Here is a 15,860-nt window from a genome sequence, read left to right on the forward strand (position 1 = left end):
TGACTGGTAGGACTTCCTTGTCAAAGTCCTTACGAGAAGCTACTAGGACCTGTGAGACATTGTCTGAAAGGTTGAGGGACTGTAATACTAGCCTTTCAACATCCAGGCCGTGAGGGCCAATGACCAGAGGTTTGAGTGGCGCAGCCTGCAATGATCCTATGTGATGAGGTCAGGCGAGGTTGCCCAGGTGGATGAGCTCCTGGACCGACAGGTCACAGTGGATTCCCAGACCTGTTGCAACCATTGCGGGGCTATGAGGATCATGGAGCCTCCATCCTGTTGGAGATTCGTGAGGGTCTTGCCTATGAGCAGAATTGGAGGGTATGTGTACAGGAGACCCACACTTCAGGATTTGGCGAAGGCATCCACGGCTGGTTCCCTGTCTGCCCTGCGCATGGAGAAGAAGCGACTCACTTTGTGGTTCCGAGGGGGCGCAAAGAGATCCACATCCGGTTGACTCCACCTGTGGAAGATCTTGTCCGCTACGGAGGGGTTGAGGGGCCACTTGTGAGAATGGAACGTCCGACTGAGAGGGTCCGCCACCACATTCTGCATTTCTGTCAGGTATACTGCTCGCAGGAGCATAGCTCGTGAGAGCCCAGGCCCCAAATCTGCACTGCTTCCTGACAGAGGAGATAGGAGCCCGTGCCCCCGTCTGTTCACGTACCACATGGCCGTTTGGTTGTTCGTCTGCATTAGGACAACCTTGTGGGCCAGGCGATCTTGGAATGCATAGTGGGCGTATCGCATCACCCGGAGTTCCAGGAAATGTATTTGGTATCTGGCCTTGGGCTTCGACCACACACCCTGTGTGCGGAGGCCATCGACATGGGCATCCCAGCCGATGTTGGAGGCATCTGTGGTAAAGATCACCTGAGCAGGAGGGGGCTGAAATGGGAGTTCCTTGCTCAGGTTGGCTTCTTATACCCACAGGTGAGATGGATCTGGAGCGGCTCTGTTATTCGGACCAGCGCAGAGAGGTCCTGAGAGACTTGGTGCCACTGGAAACGTAAGGTTCACTGCGTCATTCTCATGGCTAAACGAGCCATAAGAGTGACGTGCACAGATGCCACCATGTGGCCCAGCAGCTGCAGGAGCAGGCAAGCAGAGGCCGTCCATCGGCGACGAATGGACCAGGCCAGGCCCGCTAGTGTTGTTACCCGATCGCTGGGGAGGAATGACCTAGCCACTGTCTATGAAGCTGAGCTGCTGGGACAGAGTCAGCTGGGATTTTGGATAATTGATGAGAAAACCCAGTGACTGAGCACTCCGATCATGGAGCGCAGGGATGGAGGGCTCCCTCCCTTGAGGGACGCCTGATGAGCCAATCGTCCAAATATGGGAACACATGCACCCCCTGGTGCCGTAGATGTACTCCCACCATTGCCAGGCACTTGGTGAAGACCCGGGGTGCGGAGGCTAGGCCGAAGGGTAGAACCCTATATTAAGAACATAAGAAATTGCCATGCTGGGTCAGACCAAGGGTCCATCAAGCCTAGCATCCTGTTTCCAACCAGGCCACAAGATCCTGACAATTACCCAAACACCAAGAAGATCCCATGCTACTGATGCAATTAATAGCAGTGGCTATTCCCTAAGTAAACTTGATTAATAGCAGTTAATGGACTTCTCCTTCAAGAACTTATCCAAACCTTTTTTGAACCCAGCTACACTAACTGCACTAACCACATTCTCTGACAACAAATTCCAGAGTTTAATTGTACGTTGAGTGAAAAATAATTTTCTCCGATTAGTCTTAAATGTGCTACTTGCTAACTTCATGGAATGCCCCCTAGTCCTTCAATTATCCGAAAGTGTAAATAACTGATTCACATCTACTCATTCAAGACCTCTCATGATCTTAAAGACCTCTATCATATCCCCCCTCAGCCGTCTCTTCTCCAAGCTGAGCAGCCCTAACCTCTTCATGTTTCCTCATAGGTTATCATTTTGGTTGCCCTTCTCTGTACTTTCTCCATCGCAACTAAATCTTTTTTGAGATGCGGCGACCAGAATTGTACACAGTATTCAAGGTGCACCATGGAGCGAAAGTACCACTGGCCTATGACGAAGCACAGTAATCTCTGGTGGGGGGGGGGGGGGGGAAATATTGCGATATGAGCATAGGCGTCCTGCAAATTGAGAGAGCAGAGCCAAGCCCCTTGATGAAGCATCGGGATTAAGGTGGCCAATGAGACCATCTTGAACCACTCTCACCTCAGGAACTTGTTTAGGGCTCTAAGGCTGAGGATGGGATGGAGGCCGCCTGTTCTCTTTGGAATGAGAAAGTACTTGGAGTAGAAACCCCAGCCCTGCTGGGCACAGGGAACAGGTTTGACGGCTTTCAACCGCAACAGAGCCGAGAGTTCCAACTCGAGGGTAGTCGCATGGTCCACATGGCCCCATCCCTATGAGTGAGGGGAGTCTGGCGGGACGCTAAGCAGATTTAGGCGATAGCCTTGCTCCACGATGGTTAACACCCATTGGTCGGTGGTGATGGGGGTCCAACAGTTTGCAAATAGGCATAGCCAGCCCCCAAGCAGTGGGTCGGGACATGTGGGCACCAGGGTTAAGCTGCTGCTCTATCTGTGCCATTCAAAATCCTGCTGCATACCTGGGCTGGGGCACGGGCTGGGCCTGAGGCGTCCGTTGTCGGCGTGGATGGCCCTTTGGGGCAGCCTGAGCTGGACAGGCTCGCGAGGCAGGAGGATATCATCTCCGCTGCCTATAGAAGGGTTTCCTGGAGTCTTGACATGGCGCCCGACGGGTCACTGAGGAGGGGTCCGAAGTGCTGGCAGACAGTTGTCGCAGGGTCTCATGGTGGTCCTTTAGTTGGGCCACTGTGTCGCGAACCTTATCCCTGAACAGGTTTTCTCCTGTGCACAGGAGGTCGGCCAGCTTCTCTTGGACTTCAGGGCGGAGGTCGGAGGCCATAAGCCGGGCCCAGTGCCGGGCACTGATACCGGCTGCTGACACCCTGGTCGCCATCTCAAATATGTCGTAGGCCACTTGCACTTCATGCTTGCCAGCCTCAAACCCCTTCTGCACGATGGACTCCAAGCCCTCTTGGAACTGCTGTGGGAGACTTTCAGCAAGTTCCTGGTCCTACCTTCCAGAGGTTACGGTTGTACTGGTTCATGTACAACTGATACGGCGCTATTCGAGCAAGAAGCATTGCCTCCTGGAAGACTTTGCGGCCTAGGGCATCCATGGCCCTCTAATCCTTTCCTGGAGGGGCAGAGGAGTGAGTGCGGGCCCTTTTGGCCTTCTTGAGGGCCTGACTTCACAACAACAGATTGGTGTGGGAGCTGGCTCTTCTGGAAGCCCAGGGCTTGTTGCACTAAATAAATGGCGTTCGTCTTCCGGTTGACTGGGGCGATGGAACCTGTGTGCTCCCATAAACGGTAGAGGAACTCAAGGAGGGCCTCGTGTACTGGGACAGACACAAATTGGAGGACCTCCAACATTTTATGGTGGGCGCCCTCTTCAGTCAGCAGTTGAAAAGGTATGGACTCCACCATTGCCTGAACAAAACTGGTGAAGGGCAAGTCCTCCAGGGGCGAGCGGCGCTTCTCGTCCGGAGGTGAAGGCTCCGATGGGAGGTCATCCAAGGCCACAAAGGAAAACTCGGAGGAATCATCGCTCCATGGGTCATAAGGGGCCTCTCCTCCTCCCCACTGACTCATGTGGGTCGGGGAGGAAGGCCGAACCCTGGGTCCTAGGATACCGGCATCAAGGGCCTGTCAAGGGGCCTTGGGCACTGTCGGCGCTGCCTGTGATGGCCAGTGCACAGCCGCATCCTCTTCCTCTGAGGAACCTGGAATCAGGATAGTATCGGAGGGTGGCATCAGCGGAGGATGGGGCACCGGAGGACCTCTGGGCACTGACTGCATTGGCAAGGCAACCTCTCCAATAGGGGAGCCAACATCGATGGCACCGGCTCCAGTGCTGGTATGGGGGCCGGCACCGGTGGTTGCTCGAGGCCCCAAAGGGCATGGAGCACTACCTGCTGGACCATGCAGTCCAACTCCTCCCGAAATTATGGCTTGGTAAGAGCCGAGAGGAGGAGGAGATAAGATGGGGCTTAACCGGCACTTCTTTGGGGGTCCTTGAAGGCTCGGTACCCCCCACTGAGATTGGTGGGGAATGCCCTGGGCTCCGGGGCCTGGAGGAGGACAGGGCCTCTCGCCTTGGGGCTGCTTCGGAGGGGGTTCGGCTGAAGCCGGTGCTCCTCCGGTATCGGTTCCGGCACTGAGCGGTGATGACTGTTGGTGCCAGTGTTGGTGCTTCCCTTGGTGCTCGACCTGGTCCTTCTCCGGCACCAAGGAAGATGATCCCGAAGCCTTGGATTGGCCTGACGCCAGTGAGGGGCGATTCCCCATGCCCTTGTCATCATGAAGGGACATTGAGGGTGACCGACCAGAGTCAGAGGGATCCCCCTGGCTCAACGTCCCCAGTACCGGAGTCAATGGAGCCAAGAACCATTGGCTCCAGGAACCAAACAAGTGCTACTTCTTGTCCAAGAAGGCCTGCCGGCCTTTGGGGGTCATCTGAATGCAGCTAAGTCACCGACGAACATTGTGGGAAGGCCCCAGGCAGAGAACGCAAACGTGGTGTGGGTCTGTGATGGACATAGTCTGCGGACACTGGGGGCACTTCCATAAGCCGGTTGGCATCGAAAAAAGATGACGCACGGTCGGTGCCTGGCAGCCCCCACCAGTGGGTCGAGACATGTGGGCACCAGGGTTAAGCTGCTGCTCTCTCTGTGCCAGTCAAAAACCTGCCGCATATCTAGGCTGGGGCACGGGCTGGGCCTGAGGCGCCCGTTGAGGGTGTGGATGGCCCTTTGGGGCAGCCTGAGCTGGACAGGCTCGCAAGGTAAGAGGATAATATCTCCGCTGCCTTTAGAAGGGTTTCCTGGAGTCTCGACATAGCGTCTGACGGGTCACTGAGGAGGGGTCCGAAGTGCTGGCGGACAGTTGTCACAGGGTTTCATGGTGGTCCTTTAGTTGGGCCACTACGTCGCGGACCTTATCCCTGAAAAGGTTTTCTCCTGTGCAAGGGAGGTCGGCCAGCTTCTCTTGGACTTCAGGGTGGAGGTCGGAGGCCATAAGCCAGGCCCAGCGCCGGGCACTGATACCGGCTGCTGACACCCTGGTCGCCATCTCAAATATGTCGTAGGCCGCTTGCACTTCATGCTTGCCAGCCTCCAGCCCCTTCTGCACGATGGACTTCAAGCCCTCTTGGAACTGCTGTGGGAGACTTTCAGCAAGTTCCTGTACCTGCTTCCAGAGGTTATGGTTGTACTGGTTTCATGTACAACTGATATGCCACTATTCGGGCAAGAAGCATCATCTCCTGGAAGACTTTGTGGCCTAGGGCATCCATGGCCCTCTGATCCTTCCCTGGAGGGGCAGAGGAGTGAGTGCGGGCCCTTTTGACCTTCTTGAGGGCTGACTCCACAACGACAGACTGGTGTGGGAGCTGGCTCTTCTGGAAGCCCAGGGCTTGTTGCCTGTGAGGAAAAAAAGAAGTGAAGAGCTCCAAAAACCCGCGAGGCAACAACACCGCCGAAAAAAGGAGACTGAAGGGGGACTCCGTGTGGTTGCGGGAATAGTGGCATGCTGGGCATGCTAAGTGTGCCAATCAAAGTTTCTAGAAACTTCGGCAAAAGTATTTCGTGCCGGGCTCCATCTGATGACGTCACCCATCTGTGAGGACTACCATCCTGCTTGTCCTGGGAGAATAATAAATTGTGGACTGGTTTTCAGTGCACATTTTTAACGCTCAGATAAAAAATTTTTTAAACTCCTTACGTAGTAAGCTAATGATATGCACATGCATCAGGAGTTAAAAAAAAATGTGCTATAACTTAAAATGTGCATTTGGCATAGGCTGAATGCCCATTTTAACTTAGAAATGGAGGGGGAGGCATCCCTGTCAGGCAGATCACAACGGTAGTAGCTGCTGCCACAAAGCTGGATAAGTCAGTACTTAACTAGCTGTCTGGCAGCAGGCCACTGCAACTTAGCTGGAAAAGTACTTATCCACAGACTATTTGCAGTAGCACTGGAAACTTAACTCCAGCTCTGACCCAGGGGTTAAGTTTCCAGTGCTAAAGGTGCTCTAACCAAACACAGTTTCTCTGCATCAGGGAATACTGCTTATTGCCCTCATTTGCATGGGACTTGCATGCGAGGGCACTAAACAGTACTCCCATTTAGGGAGGCACATTTTCTATGCACAAAACTCCTTGCTGCTTCGGCAGTAAGTTTTGCACACAGAAAATGTGCGTTGAAGTGCAGGTAGAAAGGTGCATTCAGCTAAACGCACTTTTCTCTATCCGCCTGAAAGAGTTTTATTTGACTTTGCTTAAGCTGACTGGACCGAGGTCTCTGGTTTCCTTCCGAGTTCCAAGCTCCAACCTAAACTACACGACAGTGAGTAAACCATAAAAAAGTGAATTGAAAGTCTGCATGTTAGTGCTGATCAAAAACCAGAAAAATTCTTCACTAGAAAATTGACAAGCCAATGCTTGTAGCTGTACAAACAATCAGGACGATACAGTAAGGAGTGGCAGGAAGAGCTGCGTTAGTGCCGGGCGCACCTGCGGTTGCCGCACGCACAGTCCGGCTCACCTACCGCTTGATACTGTATTTAAATTGCTTGCAAATGCAAGCCGCGTCCAAGAAGCATCCGTGAAGCATTAGGCCCGCGCAACCCATTTTACTGTATAGAGCGCTATACAGTATCCTGGGTGCGCTGGCCTAACGTTTCACAGACACGCTGGTATCTGTCATTTCAAATGTCATTTCAAATGACATTTGAAATGACATTTGAAATGACAGGTACCAGGAAGTGGACGGTTCTCCTACGCTCGGGATTGCCAGTCCTCTCTCCCCTCCTCCCGAAGCAAAGCGCGTTAAGCAGCCTTGCTGCGGGAGGAGGGGAGAGAGGACTGGCAGTGTAAATCGAAAAAGCCAAAAAAAAAAAAGTAGCAACGAAGTGAACGGTTCTCCTATACTTGGGATTCTTCACTAGAAAAGGCTTTACGCGTCTTGCTTCGGGAGGAGGGGAGAGAGGACTGGCAGTGTAAAGCAACGACTTACTTTTTTCGCAGCCCTCCTCCGGAGACGGACATAAGCGGAGACGGATCGTGGCTCCCCTGCCTCCCAGAGAAGATGGATGCCTGCACGGGCGAAAGCGGCCCCTGGGCATGCAATTGGGCCGCTCAAGACGTGACGTCACATGTCGTGACGCCAAACATCGTGACGTCACGCCTTGAGCGGCCCAATTGCATGCCCAGGAGCCGCTTTTGCCCATGCAGGCATCCATCTTCGCCTCCGGGAGGCAGGGGAGCCGCGATCCATCTCCGCCGATGTCAGTCTCTGGAGGAGGGCTGCGAAAAAAGTAAGTCGTTGCTTTACACTGCCAGTCCTCTCTCCCCTCCTCCCGAAGCAAGGCTGCTTTACGCGCCTTGCTTCGGGAGGAGGGGAGAGAGGACTGGCAATCCCAAGCGTAGGAGAACTGTCCACTTCGTTGCTACTTTTTTTTTTTTTTGGCTTTTTCGATTTATACTGCCAGTTCTCTCTCCCCTCCTCCCGAAGCAAGGCTGCTTTTCGCGCCTTGCTTCGGGAGGAGGGGAGAGAGGACTGGCAATCTCGAGCGTGGGAGAACCGTCCACTTCGTTGCTACTTTTTTTTTTTTTTTTGGCTTTTTCGATTTTTTTCCGCTTTCGTTGCTTCGGGAGGAGGGAGGAGGGGGGAGAGGACTGGGGCTGCCCCGGAGACCAGCACCCATTGACGCGGCCAGGGCAGGTGAGCGGGGTCTGGGGGTAAGTTTGCTGCCTACCCTTACCCCTGCCTCTAACGCAGGGGTAAGGGTAGGCGGTAAGTTAGCAGGTTAAACGCGCGGCAAAACGGCAGGGTTAAAAAGCGATAGTCGGGGCGCACGTTACTGTATGGGAGGGAATAGCTAATTCGATCGTTTACATCTAATATACATGCCGCGGGCGGAAGGGGTTACCTGGTGATTTAAAGAGGCAGTAAGAATCGGTTAAAGGGGATTGTGTATCGCAGGAAGGGCTAACGCGGCCGGAAAGTGAGTAGAAAGCGGCTTAGGAGCGGGGTAACCGCGGCCGCACTTTACTGTATTGACCTGAATGTGTGTTATTGGGCAAAAACTGAGAAGTGCTTTGATGCCTACTTGTATAACATTAAACAGGTAAGCCATACACCATCGTGTGATCACAGGTCAAAAATCTCCAACAAGTTATCACTTTATTATAAGAAAACATTATTTGTATATCTATTTTATTTTCTATTTTTTTAAAATTTATATTGGAGAAGAACTTACCTTTTAGAAAAGGTCTTTTCTTTCACTTATTGCTCACTGTGCTGATATTTGTCAAAACAACCACAACTGACGATGGCCAGAGTTTAGCGTTAGCTGCTTCAGGGTGATGTTCCCCTCTGGCTCCAGGTGATATGGGGAGGGCGCATTGTGTTGGGGCTGCCTCCCAACATGGCACCCTGACACAATGTGCCATGCCCTCCCTATACCACTCGGAGCCAACGGGGTGAAGCAGCTAACATGAAATGCTCACCATCATTGGTTGTGGTTGTTTTGTCAAATGTCAGCACAGACAACAATCGGTGAAAGAAAAGACCTCTTGCTAAAAGTTAAGTACAGATAGATATATATACAAAAATGTTTTTTCTTATAATAAAGCGAGGACTGGTTGCAAGTTTTTGACCTGTGATTACACAATGGTGCCTTACCTGTTTAATGTTGTACAAGAAGGCATCAATGCACTTCTCAGGTTTTTCCTCCCAACACCACACATTGAGCCTGATTTTAAAAAGTATTTACATGGTAAAACTGGGGTTTACTTGAGTAATGTACTTTACTCAAGTAAGTGGGCTTTTGTAAATTGCTACAATACATGCCATTGAATTGTCCATAGGATTTGCTCACATAAGTGCACTTTACATGCGTAAATGGCTTTTGAAAATTGCTACAATAGTGGTTACATTTAAACGTGTAAATCTTTTTGAAAATTCACCTGATTGTTTGCACAGCTACAAGCATTGACTTGTCAATTTTCTAGTGAAGAGCTTTTCTGGTGTATGGTTACATATTTCTTTACTTGCCTGTTTGGTTTGATTGCTCATCAGATATGGGATACCAATTTTACACTTGCATTAAAAAGAAAAATCATCTTCTGGGAAACAAGCATCCACGCTTTGGGCGGTAAAAGAGTTTAGTTACCTTTCCCATGTGTCAGGTAAAACTGTGTGAAGAATAAGAGGTAGCAGATGTGCAAGTAGATCTAAGGTTTGAGTGGCTGAATCTGGACTTGGTGCTTCACAATTCTGAAATGTCTGTTTAGGTACCAAACCCGCCCCACTCCACAAAGAAGGAACTTAATAGCACATGGTTTACTCACAGTCATACTGAAAATAAACCTCAAACGCATTAGGATGCGATTATATCTCTGCTGTCACTTGAAAGACTTGCCTGTAATTTCCAAGCTTCACCCAGACAATCTGCTTGTAGCGTAGCTTTTTGCCAGCCTTACAATCGTTACAGTTCCAGCATCCCTCTGGCATCTCTATGCTTAGACAGTCAGGGTGGAAGGACGCCGGGCACGACTCGCAGCATAAAAGTTTTCCACCTTCACACAAAACAGACAAGCAGCAGCTTTAAAATTGCTGGTACGGAATGCAGAGGCACGCACTCTTACATGCCGAACACCAGAAAAAAGGCAAGCATAAGGGATTAAATCAAAGCTGTGATAGGATGAAATAAAAACAGAATTTCAGGTCAATAGCTACCACTGATTTTTCATTTCTGGCTTATTTTACCACTGGCTTTTCCCCATTCTGTGCATCTGGGGTTAACCTTTATACATTAGGGCCACTAATGTGCTTTAGATAGAATTGTAATTAACTGTAACTTGCACATTAGTTTTAATATACAAATTCCATTGCAGGCTCTACTAGCAACAGGTAGTGCATGGAGCTACAAATTAGGGTTCTAATCCCCCTTCAAGCATTGCCTCTCTGTATGACCTTTACCTCCCCTGTGCATCATTTTAGACAGGATGGCATACAGTAATTGCCTCAATCATTTTTCTTTAACAGAAGAATTTGGGCTCTTTCTTCTTTTTATTTTTTTGGCATCTAACATTTCCTTGACTGAATCCCTTAGCAATCAGTTAGTGTGCATGAATTAAAACAGCCTTTCAGTAAGACTGCTGCATTTCTGGTTGCACAGGAACACAGAAAGGCAGATGTCCAATAAACCTGCGGCCACAGCAGTGTGCAACTGATCATCAACCAGAGATGAGTAGCCAAGTCACGGCAAATGTGCCAATCTCGCTCTCATTAGCGCAACCATAGAACAAACGCATACAAAATTATGTATTTTGCTTTGGAGCTTTTCACAAAGTACAAGACACACCAGTTCACTTCCTTTGTGCTTGCTGCACGATTTCTTAGTGAACAGGGTCTTGAAATCTCAGTGTGATTCTCTGATCAAAATGAAATACAGTCTTATGGGTCCCCCTTTTGGCTGTGAATTTGTGTCCACTCGTTGAAATTGCTGGGTCCATATTAAAATCAAACCCTGCTATTTAAGGAAGAGGATGTGATAAAAAGTAATGTTTTTCATTATAGTGAACCAAAGAGTCCTGTGATTTTAAAGCGAGTGTTATCACCGAATAGAAGCTGGTTTACATTTGCAAAATAAAAACTAACGCTTTTAGAAACAGACTTTCAAAATCTTGATCAGAAAATCTTTCCAGCAATAGATTATCAATACTGTTGCTTTTTAAAGATTGCTTTTAAACACAAAACAGGGCAGGAGCACTAAACAATTAGTAAATATCCACATCTATATTTCCTCTGCTACAAAACTGAACGTATCAAAGATATAAAGACTTGAATATGTTCCCTTGTCCCATCTATTTTTTTAATTCACTTCTAGAGGTTTTAGAAAGATGTTAATCTTAATTCAGAGGAAATACAGACCCAGCATAATTACTGAAATAAGATGAGTGGGTAAAACATCAATCACAAAATAAAAATACAAATAATAAAATTAAAAATAATATAACCAAACAGCAGGAAAAACAAATTATGTTTCAGTGCTAAGCGAGGCAGCTTTGCTTCAAAAGAAAACCATGCTTAGTGTGGACAGTACAGTATTTTAAACCCAGGTCACGACCAGTAGTAACACTACCCTTGCAGCAAATTAAAAAAACAAACTGGGATATAATTTTAGTTTTAAGATTTTTAAAAATTCTTTAAAATATGCCCCCCCCCCCCCCAACACACACACAAAATTCCCTTTGAACTTATGGGAGTCATGGGCAATAAGAGTCTCACAAATTGCCATGCATTCACGCCAGACCCGATTGGTCTGTATTGGCTGTGATGTGAGAATGGACATCACACACTCACAAAGCAATCGGATTCCGCAGTATGTGAAGCAACTTGTGATGTGAATACTTCCAGGCACTGTGAGGAGGAAGAGGAGGCAGTTTAAAAGAATTTTAACTAAAAACACAATTAAGGATGCAGGTTACTGCTGCTTGTGTATAATTTTAAAATACTGCACAATGCACGAAGGGACAGTTTTCTTTTAATGAGGCATTTTAAGCGATTTATTGCAGAAGCTCAAGCAAATGCAGGGCTCAAAATAATTTCAGCTGACCCTCAAGAGGGGTGGGAGAAACTACATCAGCACAGAAGTTCTAATCCTCAGAAGGCGGCAGGGGCAGGGAAGGCTGCAAACCGTAGGAAACCTTGGCTCAGGCCATACAGAAATGGACATGTGCCAGAAGTATGCAGTTTGTCTCTATGCCACACAAAGGCAGCACAGAGAAACTATACCTGGTTGGGAACTGGGAATTTGGTGGGGAGAAAAGCTATAACTGTTAAAGAAAAAAATATAAATCTCATCTAATGGGCAGGAGCACATCATCAGTTCAAAAAGTAGAAATACCCACCCACATTATCAATTAAATTTTATTTTTGTTTTAAAATTGTTATACTAGATTTTAAAAAGGCAAATGAAAGACATACCTAAGTTTGCTTAAAAAAAATGCTCCAATTTAAAGAATTTTTTTTTTTTTTTTGCAAGAGAAAAATGGTCTTTTTTTTTGTACCCTTAAATAAAAATTAAGGGAGTATGCCTTGTAAGAGGGAGTACTGACAACTCTGGAAAGCAAAAGTTCTTACCTATTATCAGGTGATTTATGAGGACAGCAGTTAGTCAGTCCTCAGCAGTGGTTGGCGTCATCCAACAGAGCTCTGCATAGAAGATTTACACAAAAGCTTCTAGAAATGTCTGGCATGCTCAATTAAGTATGTGCAGCACGACCCATATCACCGCATCAGTACTTTCCTAGCAATTTAACATAAACATGAAGAACCAACTCTAAAGGGAGATGGGTGGCTTTTGTGAGAACTTACATCCTGCTGTCCTCTGAGAACACTTATTACAAAGTAAGCAGTTTTTTGCTTTCTCTGAGGACAAGTAGGATGTTAAGTCCTCATAAGTGGGGAATTAAGTACAGACTGCCTTGAACAAAAGAAAAGGGGAAAATAAAACTAGAAAGGTTTTGCCCCAACAGGAAAACTATTTTTGGTGGCAACCAGCCCTTTTATTATTATTATTTTTTTTTAATAGGGGCAGCTTGGAAAGAAAGATAATGGGCCCTGGTGTGGGTGGGGGAGTTCTACACTTCAAATAGACTCTGCAGGACAGACTGATCAAAGATACTGTTGTATCAGGAGTCCTATCCAAACAGTGAGCTGTGAATGTGGGGAGAGAACTCCATATTGCAGTTTTGCTCTTCTCCATGGAGGCCAATCTCATGTGTGCCACCAATGTCGCCTTGTCCCTAACACTATGAACCGTGACATGCTCTACCAGATTCAGGCCTAATTGGGAATAACAGAGAGAGATTCAATCTGCTAATAAATTGAAATTGTGCACTTGGCAATGCCAGTTCCAGGTTAGCTGGGGTCCAAAGGAACAAAAAGCTAAATGAGCTTTCTAAGGGCTTAAGTCCGCTCCCAAATAGAAGGCCCAAAGCTCTTTTGCAATCCTGACGTGCAACATTTGTTCATCTTTGTGGACATGTAGCCTAGGGAAGAATGTCGAAGGTGGTTAAGGTAGAAGTTTGATACTACCTTAAGCAGGAACTTAAGATTCATGTACAAAACCACCCTGGTTGTTAAAACATTTAGTATAAGGTAGATAAGTCATAGGGCCTGGAGCCCACTGACTCTGCGCTGAAGCGACTGCCACCAAAATTATTACCTTCCAGGTTAAATGTTTCAACTTACAGGAGTCTAGGAGCTCAACGGGAGCTTTCATCAGTTGGATCAATACCACAATGAAGTCCATGACACAGCAGGAAGCTTGATATGAGGCTTCAACTGAAATAAGCCTGATATAAGTTGAACAACTAAAGGCTATACAGAGATGGGTTTAGCTCATACATATGGTGATAAGCAGCAATTACACTGAGGATGAAACTACTAAGTCAGGGCTGGTGCAAGAGTGTTTGGGGATCCTAGGTGAACCTTTGGTCAAGCACACATCTCCCCAACATACCTCCAAAGCACAGTGCTCCCTCCTACCAGTTGCAGTGGTTCCAGCACATCTTTCCCTTCTTTGGTGGTATTGGTTCTGGCACAGCACCCCTCTTTGCTTCATGCTGGTGGAATTTTGCCACCCCCAAAATTTTGGCACTCTTGGCGACTGCCCAGTTTGCCTAATGGAAGCACCAGCCCTGCATTACACAGTCTTCACACCAGACTCTGAAAAATGTAGAAGATATTCAAGTCATTTTTGTGAGGAACAGAAGAAAAAAGACTAGTGCCTTTTCCTCACACCTCCATTTAAAACTATAAGATTTTGTCTGGGAGATGAATGGCACTGAAAAATATCATACTCATGATCAGCCGGTTCCATATTCTGCACAGCTTCAAGGATCATGTTCTTCCTTGCTTGCTAACGTAGTACATTGCTACTTGATTGTCTGTTTGGATCTATACTACCGTTCTTTTTAGCGATAGCTTGAACCCTAGAATAACTGTCAACATGGCTTTAGCTCTAGAAGGTTTATATAGAGCCTTTGGTTCCTGTGGTTCGTGTATGCTTCAAGTTCTTTGAGAGGAAACAATGTTGCGATGTGCTCTCCAACCTGAATAGAGGTGTTTGTTGTCAACACTTGTTGAGTTTATGGAGGATGAAAGAATTAGCCACAAAGAAGATTTGAAAGTTAAATCCACCATTTCAACGACCAGAATAGATGCCAGGAGAGTTATATTCTGTGACTTACTGCCTGTGAACGCTGGTTCCAGCAAAGCTTCAAATGCCATTGCCTCATGTGTAGACAATCAAAATGTGCAACATGAACTGTAGCCACCATGTGGCCTATCAGCTCCATAAAAATTCTGCTATGCATGTGGATAATGTGTGAACTATACATGATAATGTGTTCATCCTTTGGAGACGAAGGAACACTCATCCCCCCTTCTGGGTATTTAAGTACAAGTTGGAATCAGATTGAATTTTTGGAAGTTGACAATGAATCCCAGTGAGGAGAGCTTAGGAAGTGGATTGCACTTGATTCTTGTCTAGATCTGCTCGATATTAGCTAGTCGTCTAAGTAGGGAAAAACTAAGACATTGTTTTTCCTGAAATGGGCATCTAAAACTGCTTAGCACTTGGTGAAAACTCTTGCAGCCACAGACAATCCAAAAAGGAGAACACAGCATTAATAATGTTGATCTGTCATCATGAATTGTAGAAATTCCTGTGATAAATGTGAACAGATAGATATGTGTGTGTTAAGATTCAGTGTGGCTAGCCAATTTTTGATTTCCAGTTGCAGAAGAATGGTACTTAAGAGAATTAATTTTGAATTTTTTTCTTAAGAAATATGTTTTGGTTTCTCAAGTCCAGAATGGGACATAGACCTCTAGACTTCTTCAGGATAAGAAAATAACTGGAGTAAAAACCTTTGTTCTTTTCATCATCAGGACAGGACAGATTCTATTGCATTGGCCACTAACAGACAGGCTAGTTCCTGCTTTAGATGTGCCACCCAATTTGCGGGCCTGGTTTGGACGTTTGGCATTTACAATGCAAATGGAGTGGCTGGTCGCCTTGAATAATGAGAGGGCACAGGACTCGATCTACCAGGCGTGCTGGTCTACTTGTTATGACCTTTTGTCGGACCTTCAAACTACTCTAACTGCCACTGGATATCATCCTTCTTGGAAATGATTGGACCTTTAGCAATGTATTATGCTCTGCCAATTAATCAGAGAACAGTGTATGTTATGATGGGGACCGAACTTGGTTGGGCCTTGCAATATCTTTCTCTGCAACTGTTTGATAATGTTTGTTATGGAGGGGATGTCTCCCAGGGTAGGGTAGGGGGAGGGGGTTATGGGTGGTGTGCGGAATGTCTGTGGATGTCTGTGATGTGATTGGGTGCTGGGTTATGGTTTGAGTATACTCTGTTTATTTTGGTCCATAGGACCTCAAAAGGAGAGTACACGGGGGGTTGAGACAGTTGCCTTCACTATGTTGGGGGATCGTTCTTGTGGTAAACAATGGGGTTACTCTTGACGCATACTGTGTTTATCTTCCCCAAAGTCTGGTTTTGATTATCCTTGTGTTACTCTTTAATAAAAATGATTTTGACAAAAAAAAAAAAAGAACATGAAGTTGCTCTAGGGAGACTGGATGAGGGTTGAATGCAGAGAGAAGCAGCAATTTTTGAAAATTCAGGCAATAACTGTTATGGATTATATTGAGAATCCATTGGTTTG

The 15,860-nt window shown here is 47.1% G+C and overlaps 1 protein-coding gene across 4 annotated transcripts in view; it reads right to left on the reverse strand.

Annotated features, from left to right (window-relative positions):
• Positions 1 to 15,860, reverse strand: part of NSD3 (nuclear receptor binding SET domain protein 3) — a 502,906-nt gene that overhangs the window by 63,734 nt on the left and 423,312 nt on the right. For all 4 annotated transcript variants that reach the window (XM_029603933.1, XM_029603930.1, XM_029603931.1 and 1 more), the window contains one exon: positions 9,520 to 9,676. In XM_029603933.1, the coding sequence (XP_029459793.1) occupies positions 9,520 to 9,676 (157 nt within the window). The remainder of the gene's footprint in view (positions 1 to 9,519; positions 9,677 to 15,860) is intronic.

Source organism: Rhinatrema bivittatum, chromosome 5 (assembly GCF_901001135.1).
Source record: "Rhinatrema bivittatum chromosome 5, aRhiBiv1.1, whole genome shotgun sequence".
NCBI lineage: Eukaryota > Metazoa > Chordata > Amphibia > Gymnophiona > Rhinatrematidae > Rhinatrema > Rhinatrema bivittatum.